The following is a 22,133-nucleotide window of genomic DNA, read 5'->3' as shown; positions in this document are numbered from 1 at the left end:
CGCGACGTCGCTGACATCATGCGGCTTGGTTGCTGGCAGGTTGTACTTATTATTGATAACGGCTCGGATAACAATGATAGATGATGTCCAGCGTGCTGCTGCGGGAGAAATTAGCCACCGGGATCGTGTTTCCGGCTGTGCCAGGGCTGTGTTTAGGGCGGTTTTAAGCGTATTTTTTGTTGTTGTTGGAGGCTGAACCTTGCGTGCCCGAGTGATGGCTGGAGATGAGTTCCTTAAAACCATTGACCGTTGGGCCTATTTTTCAGCCACCACCGTGCAGGTTGCGTGGGCTCATGTGTTATAAAATCCATCGAATATGACGGGGTGCCGTTCAGAAGTTGCTCGCTATCGGTACAGGACGTGACCGGAGTCAGAAGTTATGTGTCGTGATAGTATTTCGCTGTTTCCACTCAACAGCAACGAAGAACGGTTCTAACGCTTGGGAGTGAAGAATAAAGGAGGAAGGTTTTTGTTCTGCTTGCTGTAACACGCCTTTCGTTTTTGAAGTGCGTTGCGAATGATTAAGTGTACACACGAACGTTTTGCTTTGCAAACAGTGCGAATGTTACTTTGAGCGTTTATGGTGCGTGGTAGAAGTGTTTGGACGAGCGCATGTTGTTTGAACCGTTGAAAAAGGCTGTTTAGTAGTGTATTACACACGAAAAAGACTTCGAAGTGTTTCACTGTAAGTTAACAGTAAGTATAGTAAGTAAGTGAGTTTACCTGCAATATTACGTTATTATTGAGGAAAAAGAAGGAAATATAAATCTTGGAGAAGGATAACCTGTAAAGTAGTACATATTGATATTGTACGCACTTGCCCGTACGCTGGGAGATCATGTACAATATCGACGGCTACTATGAGAATACCTTCTGAGGACATCACGGTAAAAGATATTTCATTTCCCTATCACCTGAAGCCGTTTCCATAGCAACTAGCTTTGTTTGTCATTTTATCTAACAAGCCTGCCATAAAAATGGATACTATTGCCTTATCAACTGAAAACCCTGTAAATTGACAAATGCAGTACAAAAGAAAGCAGAAAATAATAAACCATCTGAATAAGCATAAGTATTTAAAGAACGTGAAAAATATTGTAGAAAAAGAAAAACATAGAGAAAACATACAAAATGACAGAGTTTTATGCAAGAAAAGATTTTGCTTATCTAACAGTTCAACAAATCATCCAGAAATCATCAGAAGGCATAAGATAACTTTTGCACTAAATCATTCCGGCGTTTGCTACTGCGCAAATAAATCAACACAAACCAGTCGAAAGTAAAATCTATTACGAGCCACAAACCACCCGCTTTGGAGCAGAACTGTAGCATAGCTCTCTCCTGCCCTTGCACAAAAAAAAACCAAACCCGCCCATGGAAAAAGACCTTGACGCAGAACCGATGCATCGCATGTTACATGACCGCATACACCGCATGATGCAATTCCGCCTTTGTCCGCTACCTCGAGCCAACGGAACAGCAACCAGTGCCTCGGCCACACACACAAGCAATGCATCAAAATTGTGCATCGAGTGCGCGTTAAAAGTTCAGGCGAAAAATTGGCACAAAGTCGAAGTGCATCGCAAGTCGAGGTGAAACTTGTGTTGCTTACATACCGACTTTAACAAACCAATACCTGTGCGCGAGGAGCAACTACATGCGAGTTGCCAGTACTTTACGGAACAGTGTCAAACAATCTGTTTCCCCCGAGAATGGTAAATCTTCTTCTACGTCCCGTTGTCCCTTTTCTTGCTCGGACTCAAAGCGAGAAGCAACTACGCTCGGTAACGCACTCGTGGGACATGTCTTCGATGACCTCCGGATACCGCCCAACCAACTAAGGAGCTGTAGAACGCCTCCGTTCCCCATCCGATGTACTTGAAACTTTGCAATAAAATTATAAATCTCATCTGCACATACTCAGACACACACGATGCTCCAGCTGGAACTGGCAACAAATGAGCTGCACTACTGATAGACCAAGTGCCAGGACCATGTGGCGTGAGCCAACAGCCCACACACATACGATCGCTCCAAGGCGAAGCAAGCAGTATCAGCAAAAAGATTGACTTTCTAACAATGGCGTACCGAGACAATCTGGGTGCTTTTTGGAAGCAAACAGGAAAAACGAACAAAAGAACCCAACAGGCCCCATGGTTGGGATGCTAGAGGGAAGCCGATGCCAACCGATGTAATTGTGGAAGGTGTCCTTGCGTCGTGTCCAAGGTTGCACCCGAACACCGAAGTTACTTCGGTCGCCAAGTTTTGCACCTCGTACAGCGAGACCAAAAGTGAAAAGTTTTGTCCACCGAGTCGCCTGCTTTATGGATGCTGCTCATCCAAACACACACACACACACACACACACACACACACACACACACACACACACACACAGCAAACCCATCTTGCAGTGCCAGTGGATGGAACTTTCTGTTTTATGACTACACATCAACCCAAGGCATGATAGACTTTGGGAAACACGCAAATTCATGACTGCTGGTTCGAGACTAGAAGCGAGACATTGAAATAAATACCCATGAGCATTAGTAGACCGCAGGAGATGGTTTAGCTGGAAGGTTTTCACTTACGGATAGTCGCCCAAAAAAAAGAAATAGCTCAACATTTTATTAACAACATTTTTATGGGCCAATTAGAGGGACGTGAGCGAGATTTTTGGTCATCGTTAGGTGGAACTTACCGTAGGTGGAAATGGATTTACGGAGAGAACCACATTTAATGTCCGCATGTGGTTGATATTTATTAGATGTCCTTCATATACATTCCTAGATGAAGGTGTTTGAATGCGTTAAATACAATTTTCGTTACGGCAGCAAGTAGCTCAAAGTCTAGTACAATATAAGCTGGACACAACTGATTAAGCTACCCATTGCTACTTGCAGTGGTCATTTCATTGCTTAAGACGAGATAAATGGCCTTGTGTTCAATGCATTAGTACCGCTAGTTTTATGACCGTTAACCTTCATCTCCATGCTCAGCTGTTGAAGTCACTGTTACCCTCCGGTGTTAGGTCAAACTTACCACAGCTCTTGCATAACATATGGCCGTTATGTTACTGCTCTAGACGACTAAAACGTGTCGGAGTTGGAGTAGAGCTTCTGGGACTTCTGCTTGCCTTCAAAGAGGTTTCAAATGCTGCAGTATAGCTTAAGTCGTTTTAATTACATGCTATCCAATTTTTGTATATTTTAACTCTCAATTCTATCATTATAGTTATCTAAAGCATTCGGAGTTCCATAAATTCCATAAATGTTTATGGTTAATTCTTAAAATAAATTTGCATTTTTAATATCAACCAATTTTGTTATTAAATTAGTTGGGGAAGGTCTAACTGTATTGCTGGAAAAGGGAACTTCATTGCGCCCAAAAGTATGCAAAACGCATGCCAACCTCAATTGAATTTGTATTTTTTTATGGTTCACGCTCAATGTAATTTTTGTTTATTATGTTTCATATTATGTTTATGGTACAATAAATAGTTTAAATGATACGAATTTCATCTGAGATTTGTTCTGAAAAGCATTTTGTTATTTTATTAAATCCCAATAAATAATGCTGTACGATCAACAAATCCCTATGGATTGACGCATACAAGGCAATTTATCTAAATTTTTTTTGAAAACTAAATTTTTTGGACACTAAGTTTGATTAAATGCCATCAACAGTGATGCTAAAGCAAAGCAAAGCTAAAGCAAAAGGCATAAACATGCTATGGTAGGTTAAATTAAATATGGCTCGTTTCGTTGGATATTTTCGTTTGATATTTACAATTTCTCGTCAAACGCATCCCTGATTGGCAATGGATTGAATTTAGGCAAAATACATAATGCATAAAATCTAACAAAATACATCAGATAATTTAAAAAAAAGGCTTCTAATTTATCACTCCCAATCAGTTAAAATTATTGGCAAACAGCCTCATTTGCCGACAGAAATTACGCCTAAAGTTATGCAATTAATAATTACATCGCTGGTTATTCTTTGCTGGTTAAGCGACTTCTAATGAGTTAACTCAAAAGGGTGCTATTTCGCTAGCTCATTCTATCCATCATCAGCACGCACATTTCCCAGTAATCAAACAGCTAAAGAACTGCAGCGAAAAGCGATTCTCCACCAAACACAAACCTGCTAGCTTTTACCTAATAATCTGTGCTTACCGTCACTGAGCTTGCTTATGACGTTTGGCGTTTGGTTCTTACCCCACCCCCCCATTACTGCTCCAATATACGGAAGTACGCCCCCAAAACCCCCACAAAAGCACGCACGTCCTACAACCACGCAGCTCTGTCGGAAAATCTATCGGAGAGAGTTGCCGGGTTAGGGCGAGACCGCAACACCAAAAAAAATCCGATATGGCCAACAGTTGCGCGCACGATAAAGTTTCATTCCTTCACTGGCACGCGCGAGTACGTGAAACAAGTTGCACAAAAGAAAAAGTGCTCACATGAACGCCGGTTCTGCACAATGACGTCCGTACGAGCCACCGTCTCATCCACCAACCCGCATCGAACCAACAGCAACAGGTAAAACCGTTTCGGAGATGAGTTTTCTTGTGCAATTGTTCCTGTTGCTGCCTGTTTTTTAATCTGCTTTCCCCTCCCCCGGCACAAAGTTCACTGCAATGGGCGATGTTGATCCGCTCACGGGATAATCCCCGTCCATCCATCCAGGCCATCACGCTGTTTGCGACAGTTTTACTTTTTCCGAATCTTTTAAAACGCTCGCCCGCCTTCAATCTGCCATGGTAATAATTTAGTTTGCACAAGTTTTGCACATCGCGAATGGGGAGTACAAAACCATCAGCTCCAGCGCAAAGATGATGTTAATAATGATGGCGATGACGACGTTCTTTGGCCTGATAGGAGTGCCATGGTTAAGCTAATAATATATTCCAGCATAAAGCTGCGGGTAAAAGTGAGGAAAAAATAGGTTTCCCCTTGACGTTGGTTTGATTTCGGTCTAGTGCAGCATGCTGCAGAAGGTAATATCCTGCATTAGCCAACTTCACAAAACTCACTACCTTGTGACACCGTCCGCAAGGTGAACATCATGCTACGTGTTGATGGTACTGTTTTTCTAAGCTCGTTAGAAGCTGATCAAATTTGCTTCGACACTGACCAAATGCTTTTCAATTTTCGCTGGACGAAATAGCCATCGTGAAAGTGTCCTTGCAGATTGTGAGTAATCGGAGTTGTCAGTTGAAACAGGAGTTGATGGTTGATGGAATTGAGTGTATTTTATCTATTTTAGTTTTAAAACCTGTTTTGTTTAAAAAAGAGCTCTTTTTCAAGTCAGTTGAAAGACGTTGTTTGAATTTTAAACATTGCATTGCATACCTTTAGGCGCTTACTAAAGGTGTCACACCGCGCATTAAGGATTTCAGCTCACAATTGATTTCAAAAATATGAAAACAACACTTAATTAAAACAAAATGTTATTTTAAATATTTTTTTTGCATATTTCGCGTGCCGGCTTCTTAATGATATAAATATGCCTTTAACCTGTTTCAGAAGAAAAAACATAATCGTTTATATTGAAATTCGATCGCATATGTGTATGGAAGCAAAACAACTCAAAACAACCTGACATAGAAAGAAAAACACACACACACACACACACACACACACACACACACACTATTCTCGCTAGACAAAAGATTAGCTGCAAGATATCGTTCAGCTTAACGGAGAAAAGCCGACTTTTTTGTTGCATTCTCCCTAAACCATTCGCTCGGTGTCACGTTACACTTTCTCGCTACCAGCGTGTACCGGAATGGTAAAAATCCATCCCACCGAACGCGTGTACGTCTTTTACTGTAGCTTTTGTAGAGTAACCGTAGCTCAGCCGTACACCCGCACGGAAATATAAAATCGGGCCAACAAAAATACCCGCACACAATGGAAACGGACAACAGCAGCAAAATTAACCCAACCAGTCCGCATCCGCAGGCAATGGTGGCTTCTCGGTATGTAGTAAAAGCTTTGCACGCTACTTACGGCCTCGTCCCACGGTACTACACCGGTGAAGTAAATCTCCACCCTAGCTACGTTCTTCTGCATGTCTATAGCGAAATGGTACGAGATGGGAAGGATTTTTGGAGCAGGAAAAGCTCGCGAAACGAGCTAAACTAGGTGCTTTTGTAGTACTGCATAGTATCACACAATAAAAATAACATAATTCTTCGTCCTTGGTCTCGGGGAAGGGAATGGGAGAATCAGCTACACTAGTGTTTCTTGTAAATTTTTCTTGGTAGTTTGCTGTTGTAAGAAACAACTAAGAGTTGGCATGCGCTTTTCTTTACATAATTCTAGCAAAAAGCATTAAATTGCTTGTAAGCACTATTCAATATTGAATTAAAATCTGCATGCTGTCACAATAAGACAAAACAGCGCCATCTAGTGGAAAACGCTTCCTTGTCGAAAACGCCTAAAGTTAGGCAATACACATTTTACTTAGTAGAAAATAGCATTTCTACCAACTCACACGACTATTTCCGAGAAAGCTATTTCGCCCTTGGGATCACTCAAGCTGCAAGTAGCGGAATATTACCGAAATAAAATAAATCCCACTCTAATGACATTTTATGCTCCACACCCAGAACTCACACAAAAAAAAGCCCGCACACACATTTCCCAAGCCTCGCAAAGAGGTACTTACATTAAGGGGTGTGGAAAATTCACACACACATACACACCCACCCACCTCCTGTCACACATATTGTTGTTGTGCGCTTCATTAATGGCAAATTGCTAGTGTCATAACAGTATCATCGATCATGCTGGCTGCACTTGCTCAAAGAATGGCTGAAAGTTTTCGAGGCAAACCCCCATCCGTCGTCCACCGATGCTGCACTGGCCGGGTGCCGGTGACGCATCTCGATCGGTCGGTCGGAAATGATAAGTAACTAGCTTCTTATCCCGGCCCGACACTTTTGATTGTCATTTGTCCGTGTTCGCCAAAGCTCCAACATGCGCCATTTGATGATTGAAGGTAATGTTCGGTGCGTGAATGGCAGCTGGCTTTGTGCTGGCTTGATGCACACAGGACACAGATCAGGCTAATGCTGCTGTGTGTGTTTACGTGTGTCGTAACGGATCCAGGAATGCAATTAGTGTCATTAGGAAGTACGTGCAAATGGGATGCTCACAATGGGAGCGAGCTTGTTCGGTGGGCGTTTCACTTTGACAGTATGAATAAAGAAAGTCACGTATAAGGTAGACACGCTATTCAAATCATTTTTGATGCGTATTCGATGGCTAAAAATAAAGAAAAAGGAAAATTTTAGTTTGTAATTTGTATAATATTTACTACAATTTCTTCGTATACGCCTAAATGTATGCAAAATATGAAAATGGACTGATTAAAGTTTAATTCAGAACCAGCAGCATTTATTATTGTATTACCAGTAATAATAAGCCTTTTTCCAATTCCAGTAACTTTCACACAGACAAATGTGAACGATTTTAGACCTTTTTTAATAGTTGACTTAAATGGATTAAACAGATAAAGTAAAAGCACTCAACAACATCGAAATTACACACACATTTATTCTACACCTTTCCGGATTTGCACACCTACACTCATTTCGAGCGGGTAAAAATGAATCATTTTCCTCCGTACGAATCGGAAAACTAGCTCTTAGCCCGAGTAAAATGAAAACCAGAAGCCACCTGCAAAGTGAGCAAGCTCAAATGCGCCAGCATCCCGGAAACGAATATTTCGGCTCCAACTAGACAATGGATTTTCTCACCTTGCCTTCCAACCGAATCGATGGCTTCCGTGCTAATAGATATCCGGAAGGTCCTACGTCCTACGCTGTCCTAGCTGTTAATATTATTCTAAACTCGATTACTTGTGAAAATGGCCAGACAAAACAGCCACACACGAGACGCTTCCCAAACGCTCCCGGGGCTCGGATAATGTTTGCGTAACGGTTGTGGAAACCCCCGCCCCACTAGCTGCTCGGGAAGGTTTCGAGTCCATCGGGAAAGTCCAACACACACCATCTCATGAGACCTGTTGCATCGGTATACGGGTGTGAGAAGAAGAACTTTTCGCTAGCCGAACGCGAACACCCATGGTTCCAATTAGGCGACCAAAGGTTGTAGAAGGAAAAAAACAGGACCGAGTAGTGCTCGCTAACGAAACGACCACCACCACCACCGATGGGCTCACTTTTCGGAGACATTAATTTTGGAAAATTATCTTTCCCCGTGATCCTGTTGATGGGTTTTCCCTACCGAGCCCGGTGAGAGTACCGTGGTGAATTTCCCTAATGAACTGTGGCGCATGGACTTTTGTGTTTGGTGCACCAGTGCCAACGTGTGCCAAAAGGTGTTTTTTAGTGATACATTTTACAGTGTGGTAAAATGTTTTAACTTCGAAACAGCCAGTGTTAAAAATCGCTTCAATAATGTATGATTGCATACTTTTAGGCGTTCTAACCAACAAGACAAAATTCAGTTCAATTCTAAGTCATACAACGAGTTGATATTTTAATTTCAATAACTATTGCGATGACTTTGGTCAAGATATTTTAACATAAATTACCATAATATATATTACCAAAAATATATATTTATTCAAAAAAATATTTACCATGAACCTTCTAAGCATACACTTTAACCCTTCACTGTTCCAACCCAACTGCGGCTAACTACCAGCGGCGATACGATGTCTATACTACACACAACGTGGAAAAACATTTTAATTAAGCCAAAATGAAACACAAGATTTTCACCGATGATGAATCGGTGTGCCTAAAACCCTAGTACATAAACCGAAAGGAATACCACATACAGCACCACTCACTCACACACACTGCAACGCTGATCGCTGATGCTGGTGGGCGAGAGTAAGAGCAAACAAATTCACCTTCATCCGTTATCTCCGACACCTTCGACCCTGATGCGTGGCTTGGGAAGGTTTTCGTGGGAAGGACGAAGCCTGCCCGTTGAGTTGTGTTATAAGCTCCAGTTTAGGGAATTATTCATTTATTCGCCCTTTTTGTTGCTTGCTTGCCAGCATTATCAAAAACATGTCACCAATCAACGCGGGTTTTTTTTGCTGAAAAACATAGTATGTAAGTGGAGATAAATTTTATAGAAAATACTACAAAAGATTTACAAAAAAATTACTATGAAAAGAAGGATAGAAAAATCACATATTGATTGCTATTCACTGTGTGTGTGTGTGTGTTCTCGTTACAAATTGTTAAACACAGCGGTGCCAGATCATTGATAACACCTCGAAACCATTATATCGTGCTAGATCAAGAACGTTCCACATCGAAACGAGCTGGGTGGGTGTTGAGTCATATTTTCATGGACACAAAAATCATCCCCCCCACTCCATTTCCACAGCAAAAGTCCCCCCGCAGGAGTCCACAAGGCCGTTCCGTAAACTGTTGGGATTATAGTTAATTGGCAACTAGCAGTGACGAGGACGAGGGCACAACGACACCGACGTGGTTGAACGGGTTGGGGCGAAAGCAAGTGAAAGGCATAGTTCACACAGAAAAACAAAAGCCCTTTCCCTTTCGACTAGCTCATCCCCTCCGTCACCTCCACTACCCTTCGGAGTCTTCGGGGTGATTTTGTGGCCGAAAAATGTCCTTAAACTATGCTAAAACTCCCCCAAGCAATAAACTCCCTTTACCCACTAAAACCCTTCCATTGCCACTGTCGCCCAGCACTGTTTGGGAAACTAGTGGCGGTTTACCGATTGAGGACGCCCATCGGACAAGCTTGTTACAGATGATAGCCGATCCTTTTTTTTTTCTTTTCAACTTTGGTATCATCAATGGTTTTGGGTGGCAAAGCTGTGTTGGGTTGGCCTTCGATAATTGATTTTTATTTTAATAATTTTGCAAGCCCACTTTTTTCGCTTCATTTTGCACGTTTGGTTTACTTTGTTTCGCATTTGTTTATGAGCTCCTTCTTTTTTTAGTTTCGTTTTTAACTTTCTCCTTTCTTTCTCCGTAGCTTGTTCACGTGCTGGTGAAACATTTCATTCTTTATTTATGTTTTGCATTTTTTAAGCTTTATCGATTATTATTATATCTCCGTATGCTGTTTTTTTCTTCTCTTTTAATTCCTCCATTTATTTATTTACCCTGTGGCGGCACACAGAACTTTGCGTTTCCTTCTGTTTATAATTTCACAATCACCGTTTTTACCCCACGAAATCCAGTGAAAGTGGATTCTTCCTGCCAGCGGCTTTTGTTCTAGCGACCTTAACGCGACTGAATCCGCTATTTTCGCTCAGCCAACGACGAAGGCGGGATTGAAATGTGCCATTGATAAATGAAAATAAAACAGTCATCTCGTGGCTCAATGACTCACTTGGCAGTAGTGGGGAGCGACGTCAAAAATGTGGCATCCACGCAGACATGGGCAATACTCCGGTTCCTATGCCACCGACAGAACTGTGCTATTCATCCCGTCTGGCTCGGCTGTTCTCTCCAACCCAAAAATGGAAACTCCCTTTTGTCAACCGAACCTACTGTTGGTGAATCGTTGCTAAAAGAATAGGACGCAACTTTGACGCAGTTTCGTTATTCATTTTGCCTCATTCAATGGTCCGATCTGAATGGAATGCGCACGCAAAATGGGATTTATTTTAGGCATATCAGGGTTTACAATTGTTATTGTTGTGTGTTTATATGAGTGTTTATAGATTTTAGTTTAATTTTTCAGATTTTCCCTTTTAATTTTCGTTATAATATCTTGTTTGCTATTAATTTTTAAAGTACTACTTTTCTCTTTATTTTAAACTTTTTTTAATGTTGTTACGTTTAATGTGCGGTTCATTTGTCTAAAGTACTAGAGTGCTTTATGGATATCGATTTTTATATTTATTTTCTTCAATTTTCATATTTATTTAGTTTTTCTATTGATAATCTTCTTTGGTTTATCTATTTGCATGCTTTGTTTCATGCTCAAACTAATTTCTACTGCTTTTTTATCTTGTTTCATTATATCAAAATCAATAATGTTTTATAATTTACTTTAATTTACATGTCTTTTTGTTTGTTTTATACTCTTTACAAGAGTTTTTATATATTTACAATCTTTTATAGTATTCAATTGTTTATATTATTACTTAATATTTCCAAAAACTTATTTCCACACTTACTCATTTACTTATCGCAATCCTCAGAACTCTTACATTTTTCAAGCAATTATCTCACCATATCCCTTCCCACTAGCCGATTGCTAGCTCTAATAATTCACAATAAATATGCCATAAAGCGTTGCGCTTCCACTTAACTTCCTACGCCAACGCCGGAGCCGGAGCAGAAACCCTTTCAAACGCCAACATCGTTCGGTTTGGGCACAATTGCAAGCTAAGCCACGGCGCTTATTACACATCCAGATATCAATCGATTCTAATGATTCTAGTGCAATGAGACTTTTTTCCCCCGAAAACTCCCCCGTTTCTCCAACGTACGCATACGCAAACGCACCATAATCCCATTTTTATAGAGAACTGCATTAAAACCCTCCGGTCCCAGTGGCAAACAGTGGCTCCATCGTCCAAAAACGGATGTGTGCGTGTGTGCTGACGGATGAGAGTTTCCACTTGCCTTGCAACTTGGCTTGGGAGCAAAGTTAAGTTCATTTTTATGTGCTCGTTCTATGGTTTTCCTGTTTTGAAAAGGGAACTGAGAGAAAGAAAAATCCTACGATCCCACTAAAAGTGGACAGTTTGGGCCGGCATTTCGGTATTGTCTAGCGGAGTGGCGCCTGAAAGTATGCAACACAGTACACTCACAGACAGGGTGGGTGTACTTGCAATGCTACGGAAGCACCTTTGCCTGGCCACATTGCACACGGCCAGATGGCAAACGGGGTCATTATGTAGCCCCACATACACAGACACACACATACATTTAGTGGGAAGTAATATATGTGAGGAGAACAATATAAAAAGCTGTAAAAATAATAAAAGAGTTAAAATACGATTTTATTGCACACAAACGCATGTTTCTTAGGGGAAAAAATGAGTGGATTTTCTTCATTTAAAACCACACAATGGGACATTTAAGTTATATTCATACGTCATATGGCTCTATTATTATTAAAAAAAATAGTACTCCCATCGTAAGACGTCATCAACGCACACTCTCGCTCTCTCTCTCCCTAACCATCGTTATTATGAACCGAGCAACACACGATCAGCAAAGGATCACTCCCTTAGAGGAGATCGGCCAAAATCACCCTCAGTTTGAGCGTGAAAAGTACTTCCGGACGAGCTATAAAGCTATGTTTGCTAGAAAAGGACCGATGCTTAAGGATGTGCAAGCAAGCAATAAAATAAAACCAGGCAAACATCAACCCTGAAACCGGCCAGAACCAAGCAAGGGACTTCGTGCAATTTCGGTGTGCGAATATCTATAACGCACACACGCACACACTCACAACCGACACGATTTTTTACGGCCCGACCCGACCACGAACCGACGGCCAGCAGTCAAGCGATGCGGAGTTAAAAAGCCACGATGGCGACCGTACCGCTTCCAGTGTCGCACAGCCAGCGCCAGCGAGGAAAAGCCGGAAAAACAGCGTGCTCCGAGAGGTTGTTTGGGTGAATGCTGTGGTGTAGCGGAACGGTTCAAAGCGTAGCGCACGTTTGCACGTGGTTCGTCCGTTAGTTGGCAATCAGTAGACTTGGCGTCTCCATCGCAGGCGAACGCGCCTTTGGTGCGGTGCCGTTGCGCTAAGTGTTTGTGATCAGTGCAAGTGGGAAAGTGCGTGCAAAGATATTACTAGAAGTGGGTGTCAAATTGTGCAGTTTTTGTGTGTTAAAACCCAAAATAAAAATAAAAATGAAACAAATTCCTTTGGCGCCTCGCCGCTGAGGTGAACCCCCCGAACCGAGTGAACAACGTGATTTCCGGTGCACAAAATATCTTCAACGGATCAAAAATCAAGCTCTCTCCCTCGCTCCCTCCGCCCCCATTTTTCCATCTACCCCTCCCTCAAATGTACAGCCGCCGGACGGTGCAGTGTGACGGAGCTTTCATTTACCGCGTACCCGGAACGAAATCGGAGGATCGTGCGAAATGTTTCCATGTGCTGGTAAAGATATACAACAATATGCCCGCAGGACAATAAATAGATAAATAAGCTTGCTTGCGCTTCATCCTTCCTTCCAGAGCAGCCAGGCTCCACCACAGACTGTACAAATATTCTCCCCCAATTTCTTAATTGACCGTTGACAGCACATTTTTACAATCTTTGCCATTTCTAGTCAACGATAGCTCAACTCGGGGAGGAAAGTGTGCTTGTGTGTGTGTGTGTGTGATTGTAGTGAATGATAAAGATATTGGCCGGTATCCAAATTTTGTCCATCCAGTGATTTGGTCAAGGTTTGCTTTTTGTCGGGGAGAGAAAATGGTTTCCGTTGACACAGGCAAACATGGGATAAATCCTTGAAGAAGTTGCTAAGGGAGCCATGTCACCGCTGGCAAAGTGAAAAAAATGTGAAACACTTACAAGTTTGTGTTTTACATTGTTTAAATGTTAAAAAACAGAGGATTGCTTGATAAATCAATAGAATCGCATTGACGTAATTGCTCCATTTGTAACCAGAGCGCCTGAATGTATGCAATCATTTATAGAATGTTTGTTTTTGACGATTTATCGCATTCCAAGAATCCGTTGTGGTCCACCCGGCCACACATTTCTTTAAGAACAGAATAGGAGGCTGTTTTTGATACTTGCAGAAGATAAGTTAAGCGCGTGTTGCATACTTTTAGGCGTATCATGAGAGGAATAGTATACATTTATGACATTATTTTTTCAGAATGTCATAACAAAATTAATATAAATAGTTTACTCTCATAACGAAGACTAGTTAAATAAAATTAATGAATAATTTCAAATATTTCTTTATATTTTTAGTAAGACGGCTTTACGCCGCATTGACTCTAATTTCACATATCATATGGTAATATTTTTTTAAATCTTGTAAAACGGATTGGACATATTGCTATATTCAATATTTATTCTCATTAGAAAATGTGTAGATGTGTAACTAAGTGACTTATACTAGCTTGTGAACATGGTGGAAATCCTGTGCTCATCATAACTTTTTTTATGATGTTGCTCGGTAACAACGCCTGAAAGTATGCAATGATGTTCAGAATATTCGCTTTTGACTATTTATTGTAGATAAAAAGGCAGTTATGAACAATTCCACTATGCCATTCTTTTCATTTTGATAGAACGGCCTGATCTAAAACTTAAAATTACGGGGGTTTTAATAATAAATTGCATACCTTTCTATAATGAATATAAGCCCAAAATATAAATCCAGAGTAGATGTAGATCATTTATGTATATTTCTGTGTATTTTCTAATTAAAATATTTTTCTCAAACCTCCTAGAAAAATATATTTTCAATTAAATTCCTTAAAAAAAACAAATTGATATTTACTAGATCTTCTAGTTATAACAAGCAATTTTATGTTTCATATTTTCAATAAAAGAAAGGCCTGCTGGATGCTTTTTATCGTTTCCCATTTAATCATTATTTTGAACTAAGATAATTTTACTTAACATTTTATATCGCAAAAAGTAAACTCTGATTTTCCTAAGATTCCCAAAATTTAGAATCATAATGGCCATTTTCCGTTTTCCAAAGCTCAAAAGTAGCGTTTCTGATACTTTTTACTAGGATGGTAACTATACATTGCATACCTTCAGGCGTAGTAGGCCAGTATTGACGCGATTGCGCCCAGTTTTCCAATATAATTAGTCTCCAAGATGTTTTCACCGCTTAAAACTAGGCAAGAGTTCTGAGTAACACCTAAAAACCAAAAGAGGCCACAATTTCAATAGCATTTCAGTAAACAGCAAAGCACATCAGCTGTCCGAGCTAAAATCTCCACCAGTATCTCCACTCGGTTCCGCATCCCGAAACCAATCTCATGAATAAGATGCTTTCGTGTTTCGCATTCCTCCCCCCATAAAGCATTTCTTAAAGAAGTCCCTTTTGCTCTCCCTTTTGCAAGTAGCACAGTCTGGAGCATGACCTCCAACGGTGACGGGCAACGGCCGTTGCGTCGTGACACGAATGCGTCACACCCGAAAACAGGGAAGTGAAATGTACCGAAAATCAGTGCACCGGTTTCGTGTCGCGTTCCGGTTCCGGTCTAATATCTTTCTGGTCCATCCACCATTATCCCGCGGCGACACCTACGGCTGCGGCACGGTTTGTGAATGATTTATTGATTGCAAGTCCCGTTGGCAGCGGTTCAAAACGGAAATGCTACCACGGACACACGCACACAGCTCGGATTTTCCTTCTTTTTTTTTTGGCAGAATGCAATTCGCTAGGCGCGTGCTACTAGACAACCGGACAACGTGGCGTCACCACGGGTTTTGTTGTCTCTGGGTCGATTTATCCATGCGAAGAGCGCGTTTCGTGTGTGTGTGTGTGTGTGTGTTTGTGTATGGTTTTTCGTTCCTTTCGGCTGTGGCAAAAAGCCGTTAAAAATCTACCAATTTCCGTCTGACGCACGTAAAGCTTCCACGGCCGGAAGCGGATAACTTGAGCGGACGAAGAAGCGGAAAAGAATGTTGCGCCCGGAGCACGATACATGTTTTAGCAGATTAGCACAGTGATTCGTAATCGTGACCGGACTCGATGTGAGATGATTTCTGCCGGAACCACTCGATTGGGCAATGGGGAAAACGCCTCATAACTGTGCAGCTAATTTACGGCGGATACCGAAGGCAGCGACCGAAACATCTATTTAATAGCTGATAAGGAGTGGAATCAGTTATGGGAACATTTTTTACGGTTAAGGACTACTTTAAGCGCTTGCTTTATGAGCAGTTTGTTTCACGTTCTCAGCGATTCGAACGGGTCATTTCGTAATTAAATGCGTGCGAGCGAACAAACCATTTGCGGTAACTTGATGGAGCGCAGATAGATCTTCTTCAAGTAAGCGATGAATTTATGAAGTCAGAGGCTGAGGGAAAGCTAGTTTCTAAGAAACTGCTCTTGTGTGTGAAGAATAATGCTTCTATATTCTCTCGAGAGTTATGTGGAACGAGTCCCAATTAGTTAATGAATGGTATTCACAGGCTATAGCCAGCCGTCAAGGCAGAATTGGGATAAATAGTGCAACGAATTTTGTTTCTTTGCACAACTAAATGTTTGTATGTTGAATTCAAATAAAAAAAACCCTTTTATAACTCAATTCTACCTTAAAAAATCCTTTTATACTATAAAAATAGCAAAACGTAATATTTCCAGAAAAATTGCATATATTCAGGCGTTTATGGGTATATTTCAGCTTTTAAACCTTTAAAAAGCTCTCACCGTCGTACTGTTGCTTCTAAACGCAACAGAAAAAACCTCACAAGTAATTCATTACAATTTTCGTAAAAGTTTACGCTTTTTATCTCCTTTTTCAATTAAACAAGAGGAAAGTGTGACTGTTCCGAGTTGATGTCGACGGTAAATTCGTTTAGCTTGACCTGAAACGTTTGCCCCCGGCGGCCAAACAATTGCTTGTGTCGTGCACATGCAAACTATTGAAAAGAAAGTTTCAAACGATTTTTAAAGTTCATCTAATCATCGGGCGGGATTAGCATTTAAAAAGCAATTAAATTTCACACGCACTCCAGAAAACAGAGAAGGAGAAATTTTCATGCCAAGGTACTAAAACACCAAACAAAATATTTCCCCAAACAAGAGATCAAACTTAAACACATTTGACATTTCAAAGCTTGAAAATAGCACAATTTCGGAATAAAACAAAAAAGCTAGTACCACTCCGTCCAGCTGCGCTCATGCGAAACTTCCAAAAATCTTTAACCTTGGTGCGTGCAACGCAAACGAATGGGAAGTTTTGCTAAGCACGAACCAATCGTTTCCTGTTTGTTCGATGTCAGTGGAAAATGTGCAGTAGTGCAAGCGGGGCAAAAAAAGGAAAACCCCCCGCGTGAAGACAGTTGCTTTCGGAAACTTTACTCATTATCGATAAATTTGGATCATCGCACGAGGGTTGTCTGTTGTTTTATCAAGTTTATTGATTTTCATGTTATCGTTACATTTACCCGGTAATATCCGCTGTTAAAATTTATTATTTTATAAGAAAAACCTACTGGTTCATTGAGTACCTTCTTAAATCCTCTACAAAGCGTATTGATTTTAGTTATTTGCTGGGACAACACTGCGAACGGCACTGAAAATACCATCCAGAAAAACAACCTCAAGGCAACCGTCACCAGCAAAAGGCAGATCTGCAAAAAAACGGTGTTGTTCTCTTGTGCCCGAAAATTTGCACGAACGCCTTCTTACCTTGCTGATGTTTCTAGTAGGGTGGATTCGGTGAAAAACCACTTGTTACACCTTTTCCCAGTGCTGGTTGCACTGGGAAAATCGGGAACGGCCAAGATCAAAAGGAAGAAACTAGCTCTGGAGCTGTTGTTTTGCAGCACGATGCACAGAACGAGCATGTTGTCGCTGTTGGGCTCGGTATGACGTTCGATTATTCCGTTAGCACCATTTCGCCAGACCACAGCCGGTATTCGGTTGCACAGAGCGTTGCGTTTACAGGGTTTCCGAGAAGAACTAACGATGTGCGAGCCATTTCTGGGCAATGGCTAGGATGAAGTAAACAACTGCCAGGTAGAACTGGCGATCTGTTGTCCTTTCTGGACTATGGCCAAGTTGATCTAGACACAGGCTAGGTTGAAGTGGACGATGGCCAGGTTGAACTGAAACGTCAAATTTGAAACGATTGCTGAAGCGTTCGCAAACGGTTGGGGTAACGCTTGATTTTAAAAAATATTTAAAAAATGACCGGTAAAAACCAAATTATTTGTAATATTTTTTTTAAAAGATATTTATTGAAGAGAACGCTTAAACTGCAACGCAGCTCGTATGTGTAATTATACAATTATTATTTGCTGCTCTTTGAGCATGTTCCAATGTTCAAAAACTTTTTTTTTGTAATGTTGTTTTTGCTTTCCAATGTATTTTTTATTTTTCTGTAAAATATGCAAAACAATAGTTAAAAGAATCCGAGTCATTGACTATAAACATAAACTTCAACAGTCATCTTCTGTCAAAAGGCAAAATTTATACAGGTAATGAAAATATTTTATTTCTACATTACATTTTCAAAGCAAGCCACGCTTTCTGATCACAGTGAGATATTTTGAGTTAAATTACAAGTGCAGTGAAATTGAGCAATATACGCTAAATTTAGGTGAGTTAAATAAATATAATATCTTGAAGCAAGCCATTGCAAATTCTAATGCTCAAAGCGCAGCAAATAATAATTTTATAATTACATACTGCATTGCAATTTAAGCGTTCTCTTCAATTAATATCATTTAAAAAAATTATTGCAATTAATATGGTTTTTACTGGTCATTTTTTAAATATTTTTTAAAATCAAGCGTTACCCCAACCGTTTGCGAACGCTTCAGCAATCGTTTCAAATTTGACATTTCAGTTCAACCTGGCCATCGTCCACTTCAACCTAGCCTGTGTCTAGTTCAACTTGGCCATAGTCCAGAAAGGGCAACAGATCGCCAGTTCTACCTGGCAGTTGTTTACTTCATCCTAGCCATTGCCCAGAAATGGCTCGCACATCGTTAGTTCTTCTCGGAAACCCTGTAAGGATTCCCGACGCATGCGATGAAGGCCAAAAAAAATGGCTTGTTAATGGATTTTTGTTATATGATTTGTGGTTTATTAGGATAAGGTGAATTTGGTTTAAATAAGAGGTAAAATGTGGTTTTAGGTTTCCAGCAGCAAGAGCTTCACCTTTAACGGCTGCAGTATTTCACTGTGGCAAAAGGGGAGAACCTGCAATGAGCAAGCTTCTGTCGATGGTGAAGCACCAAGTGGGAAAAGTCACACACTTGCACTTGAAAGTTTTACAAGAAAACTGGCTAGCTTGGCTTTCTTTCTTGGCCATTTTCTCACGTACGAGACGTTTTAATTTAAGTTTGAAAAATTAATGAGGGCGCACAGCAATTAGCTTGGGAAATGGGTGACGTACAGTGTGGGGAGTTTTCGTTTCTTGATAAGTGGGCGTTTTAAAACGTTTAAGTAAGGAGCATTTCCAAACTCCTTTCCTCCTCGCATACTTTCCTAATTTTTTTTTATTATGAATAAAAAAACACAAAACTATTCATTTCTGAAATCAGCAATATGTGACAGTGTTATGCTCATTGCATATATTTAGGCGGGTTGCTTTCAGTTATCTTCTTAGAGGACCACCATAGAGATAGCAATTTTATGGCGCAAATAAACAAAACCTGGTCACCAAAAACGTCGAAATTTCAGTCAAATGAAATTCACATGCTTTTAAGGTAAATCTGAGCGAAAGCATGAATTCAAATAATGAGTTGGAACATAAGCTCAGAGAAAAACTGCACTCAGCTTTGCAGGAAGCTTTGAAGCATTATTCCTTTCTTGTTCAAGTCATAAAACAAATATGCAAATTCAGACGAATATTTTTTATTTAAATAGTGTTTGAAAGATAAATCGATACTCAGAAATACTAACTGTCAGTCGAATGCGAAAACTATTGAACTTTGTTCAATAGAATACTATGCAAATACCTGAAAAGCGATTGAATAAATAAAATGTAATGCGCCTAAATGTAGGCAACTTTCATGGCCAACTAAGAACTTCGACAGTTTGACTGCTTAATAGTAATCTTCTCAATCAATACCAAAAAAAAAGTTCTTAACGGCATATTAAGCATTATTTCTTCAATGACAATAAGATTTCAAAATTATGTTCAGACTCACAACAAAAACAAAACAATTTGCTTTACACTTCAACCTAGTCCTTCCCGCCAATCACACCCGTTGCGTAAAGCGCTTAAACAACTATTATCACAACCCACTCATTCGTCGCTTGCGAACACCCTTAGCGTAACAAAAGGGGTGTAAGGAAAACGGAAAAGAAAAATTATTAATCCACACACCACAAAACCGTCCACCACTCGAACACATTAACAGCGCCAACGTTCTTGACGCAACAATTGGCTTCCTGCGGTGGGGTTTGGGTTTGCCACCATTCACACCGCCATGAATGTATCGGACGTGAAAGATACTGTGCGCGAAATAATCAGAAACGGTGGCAGTAGGAAAACGGAGCACCGCACCGAAACGGGTGCCCATAATTAAATTCAAATTTATCTTCTCACTTCCCGTTCCGCTTTTTCATCGTTCAACTATCCTTTGCTCCTTGGCGAACCGGTGCCCAAGTGCCGTCACACTGGTCGCAACAGTCGCACACTGCTCGGAAGTGAGAAATTTTCCAAATCGCCCACTTTTACGCTTCCTTTCGCTGCTACCGAGAACCGTTTTCTTTCTCGCTTTCTTTCTTCCGCCGGTGGTGGTATTGTAATTTATTTCAACCAGGACTCTTCCTTGCTTCCTATTGATGGCCTTTGTTTTTGCTTTCTTTTCATTCTTTTTCCCAGAAAACAATTCCACCAGTAGCAGCAGGATCGCCAACAACAGCAGCATAATGAAGTTCTACCTATTTCTCGCCATCATCGTGTGCGAATCGTGCAATTATTTTTCCCACGCCGAATATGACTCCCTGGTCGAGTTGGCTGCCGGTCCCCTGGAGCTCGGATCACTTAACGGTGGCCACCGGCTCGACGAATCAGCCGAAACGAATGGGGGCGAGTGGGCACCGTTCTACCCGTGGAGTGCGGCCATCAAACGGAGCGCCAAATCGGACATTCAGACGCGTCGTCGCAGTGCGCTCGACAAGAACTTTATGCGCTTTGGACGATCGGACAAGGACATGCTACGGCAGGCACGTGCCAATCTGATGCGTTTCGGTCGACCCGATCGTAACTTCCTACGCTTCGGACGTGACCCGTACGCAGCGCTGCTGCACGACGACGAACTTAGCAAAGAGTATGCCACCTCTACGGAACAGCTCGAACCACCGAACCAACCGTCAGTCGACGAACCCACGGCTGCGAAGCGTAATGGTGGGCTCGGAGCTTCGGAAGAAATGTTAAACACTGGTCTTTCGGAATCGGGCGAACAGATCAAGCCGAAACAAATCCTTTACATCCGCCGTGATTCGCCGAAAAATTTGATGCGCTTCGGCAAAAGACGTTCGACCGGATCGGGCTACATGCGGTTCGGTCGTGCCGGGAACTTGATGCGATTCGGGCGAGCAAGCGACGAACCCTCGCTGGCACTGCTAGCAGCAAGCTCTCAGATGGCACGATCGACCCGTGCCGGACCGAACCTGATGCGATTCGGACGGACCAGTAATCTGATGCGCTTTGGACGGGCTGGCACGAACGGGACACGAACGGCGGCCGAAGAGCCAAACGCTGCCAGCTCCGGTCAAGCACCGGACACCGGTCTCCCGCCCAACCTGGTCGAACTGTTCGAGAAGGAACCGGACCGGATGCTGCTGGATGCGTTGGAAGCTGCCCAAGAAGCGGACGAACGTCTTCCGCTGTATATAGTGGAGAAGAAGTAGTGCGTACCGGGTGGAGCGAGAGCTTCTACCGAGGAAGATCGCTAGCGTACACACACGTCACAGGACATATACACACGGGAAGCAAAATGGTGTATTGTTGATAAATTCACACACATACCGAGAATGTAGGTAACAAACGACAAGGCTGGTATCAACAATATGGAACTGAAGAATTCGCGGAGTTTCGGATCGATGTGTGTTGCAATATTTACCAAGCGTCGTGTTCAGATTCCAAATTCGAAGAGAGTTATAATTGTGTTTTCTGCCCTATTTATAAACTTTCTTATGAGTGTCCCCCACGCGAGCGACACTCACTCCTACTCACTGTATCCTTGAAATATTTCATGTATTAAAACTTGACGAAACTAGCTTTCGTCAAGTAGATTTGACGTCTAAACGTAAACAAACATCTAAGCGTAAACATACTCCCCCCCATGACAGAATGTCATAACAAAATAACTAACACGCGGTACTAACAGGACGGTTTCGCAACAGGTAAAACGCAAATTTTCGTAACAGGACGCGTGACTAATCCCTTTGCCGTTTTCAGCTTCACTACACGAGTAAGCTGATCCTCTCCAGGGTGTACATCAATGATGCGCGCCAGTGGCC

General features: G+C 41.5%; 1 protein-coding gene across 3 annotated transcripts; it reads left to right on the top strand.

Annotated features, from left to right (window-relative positions):
- The first annotated feature begins 330 nt into the window (after positions 1 to 330).
- LOC118512904 (FMRFamide-related peptides) lies at positions 331 to 21,686 on the top strand. 3 transcript variants are annotated; one of them, XM_036058029.1, is made up of 2 exons: positions 331 to 696; positions 20,491 to 21,686. In XM_036058029.1, the coding sequence occupies exon 2, from the start codon at positions 20,538 to 20,540 to the stop codon at positions 21,519 to 21,521; it is 984 nt and encodes a 327-aa protein (XP_035913922.1). In that variant the 5' UTR covers positions 331 to 696; positions 20,491 to 20,537; the 3' UTR covers positions 21,522 to 21,686. The 3 variants fall into 3 exon arrangements, with proteins under 3 accessions (XP_035913922.1, XP_035913921.1, XP_035913920.1); XM_036058028.1 differs by having other exon boundaries at positions 332 to 685; XM_036058027.1 differs by lacking the exon at positions 331 to 696 and adding an exon at positions 12,549 to 13,102.
- The last annotated feature ends 447 nt before the right edge of the window (positions 21,687 to 22,133 follow it).

Source organism: Anopheles stephensi, chromosome 3 (assembly GCF_013141755.1).
Source record: "Anopheles stephensi strain Indian chromosome 3, UCI_ANSTEP_V1.0, whole genome shotgun sequence".
NCBI lineage: Eukaryota > Metazoa > Arthropoda > Insecta > Diptera > Culicidae > Anopheles > Anopheles stephensi.
Note: the sequence above shows the minus strand (reverse complement) of the source record. Positions and strands in the feature narration are given on the sequence as shown.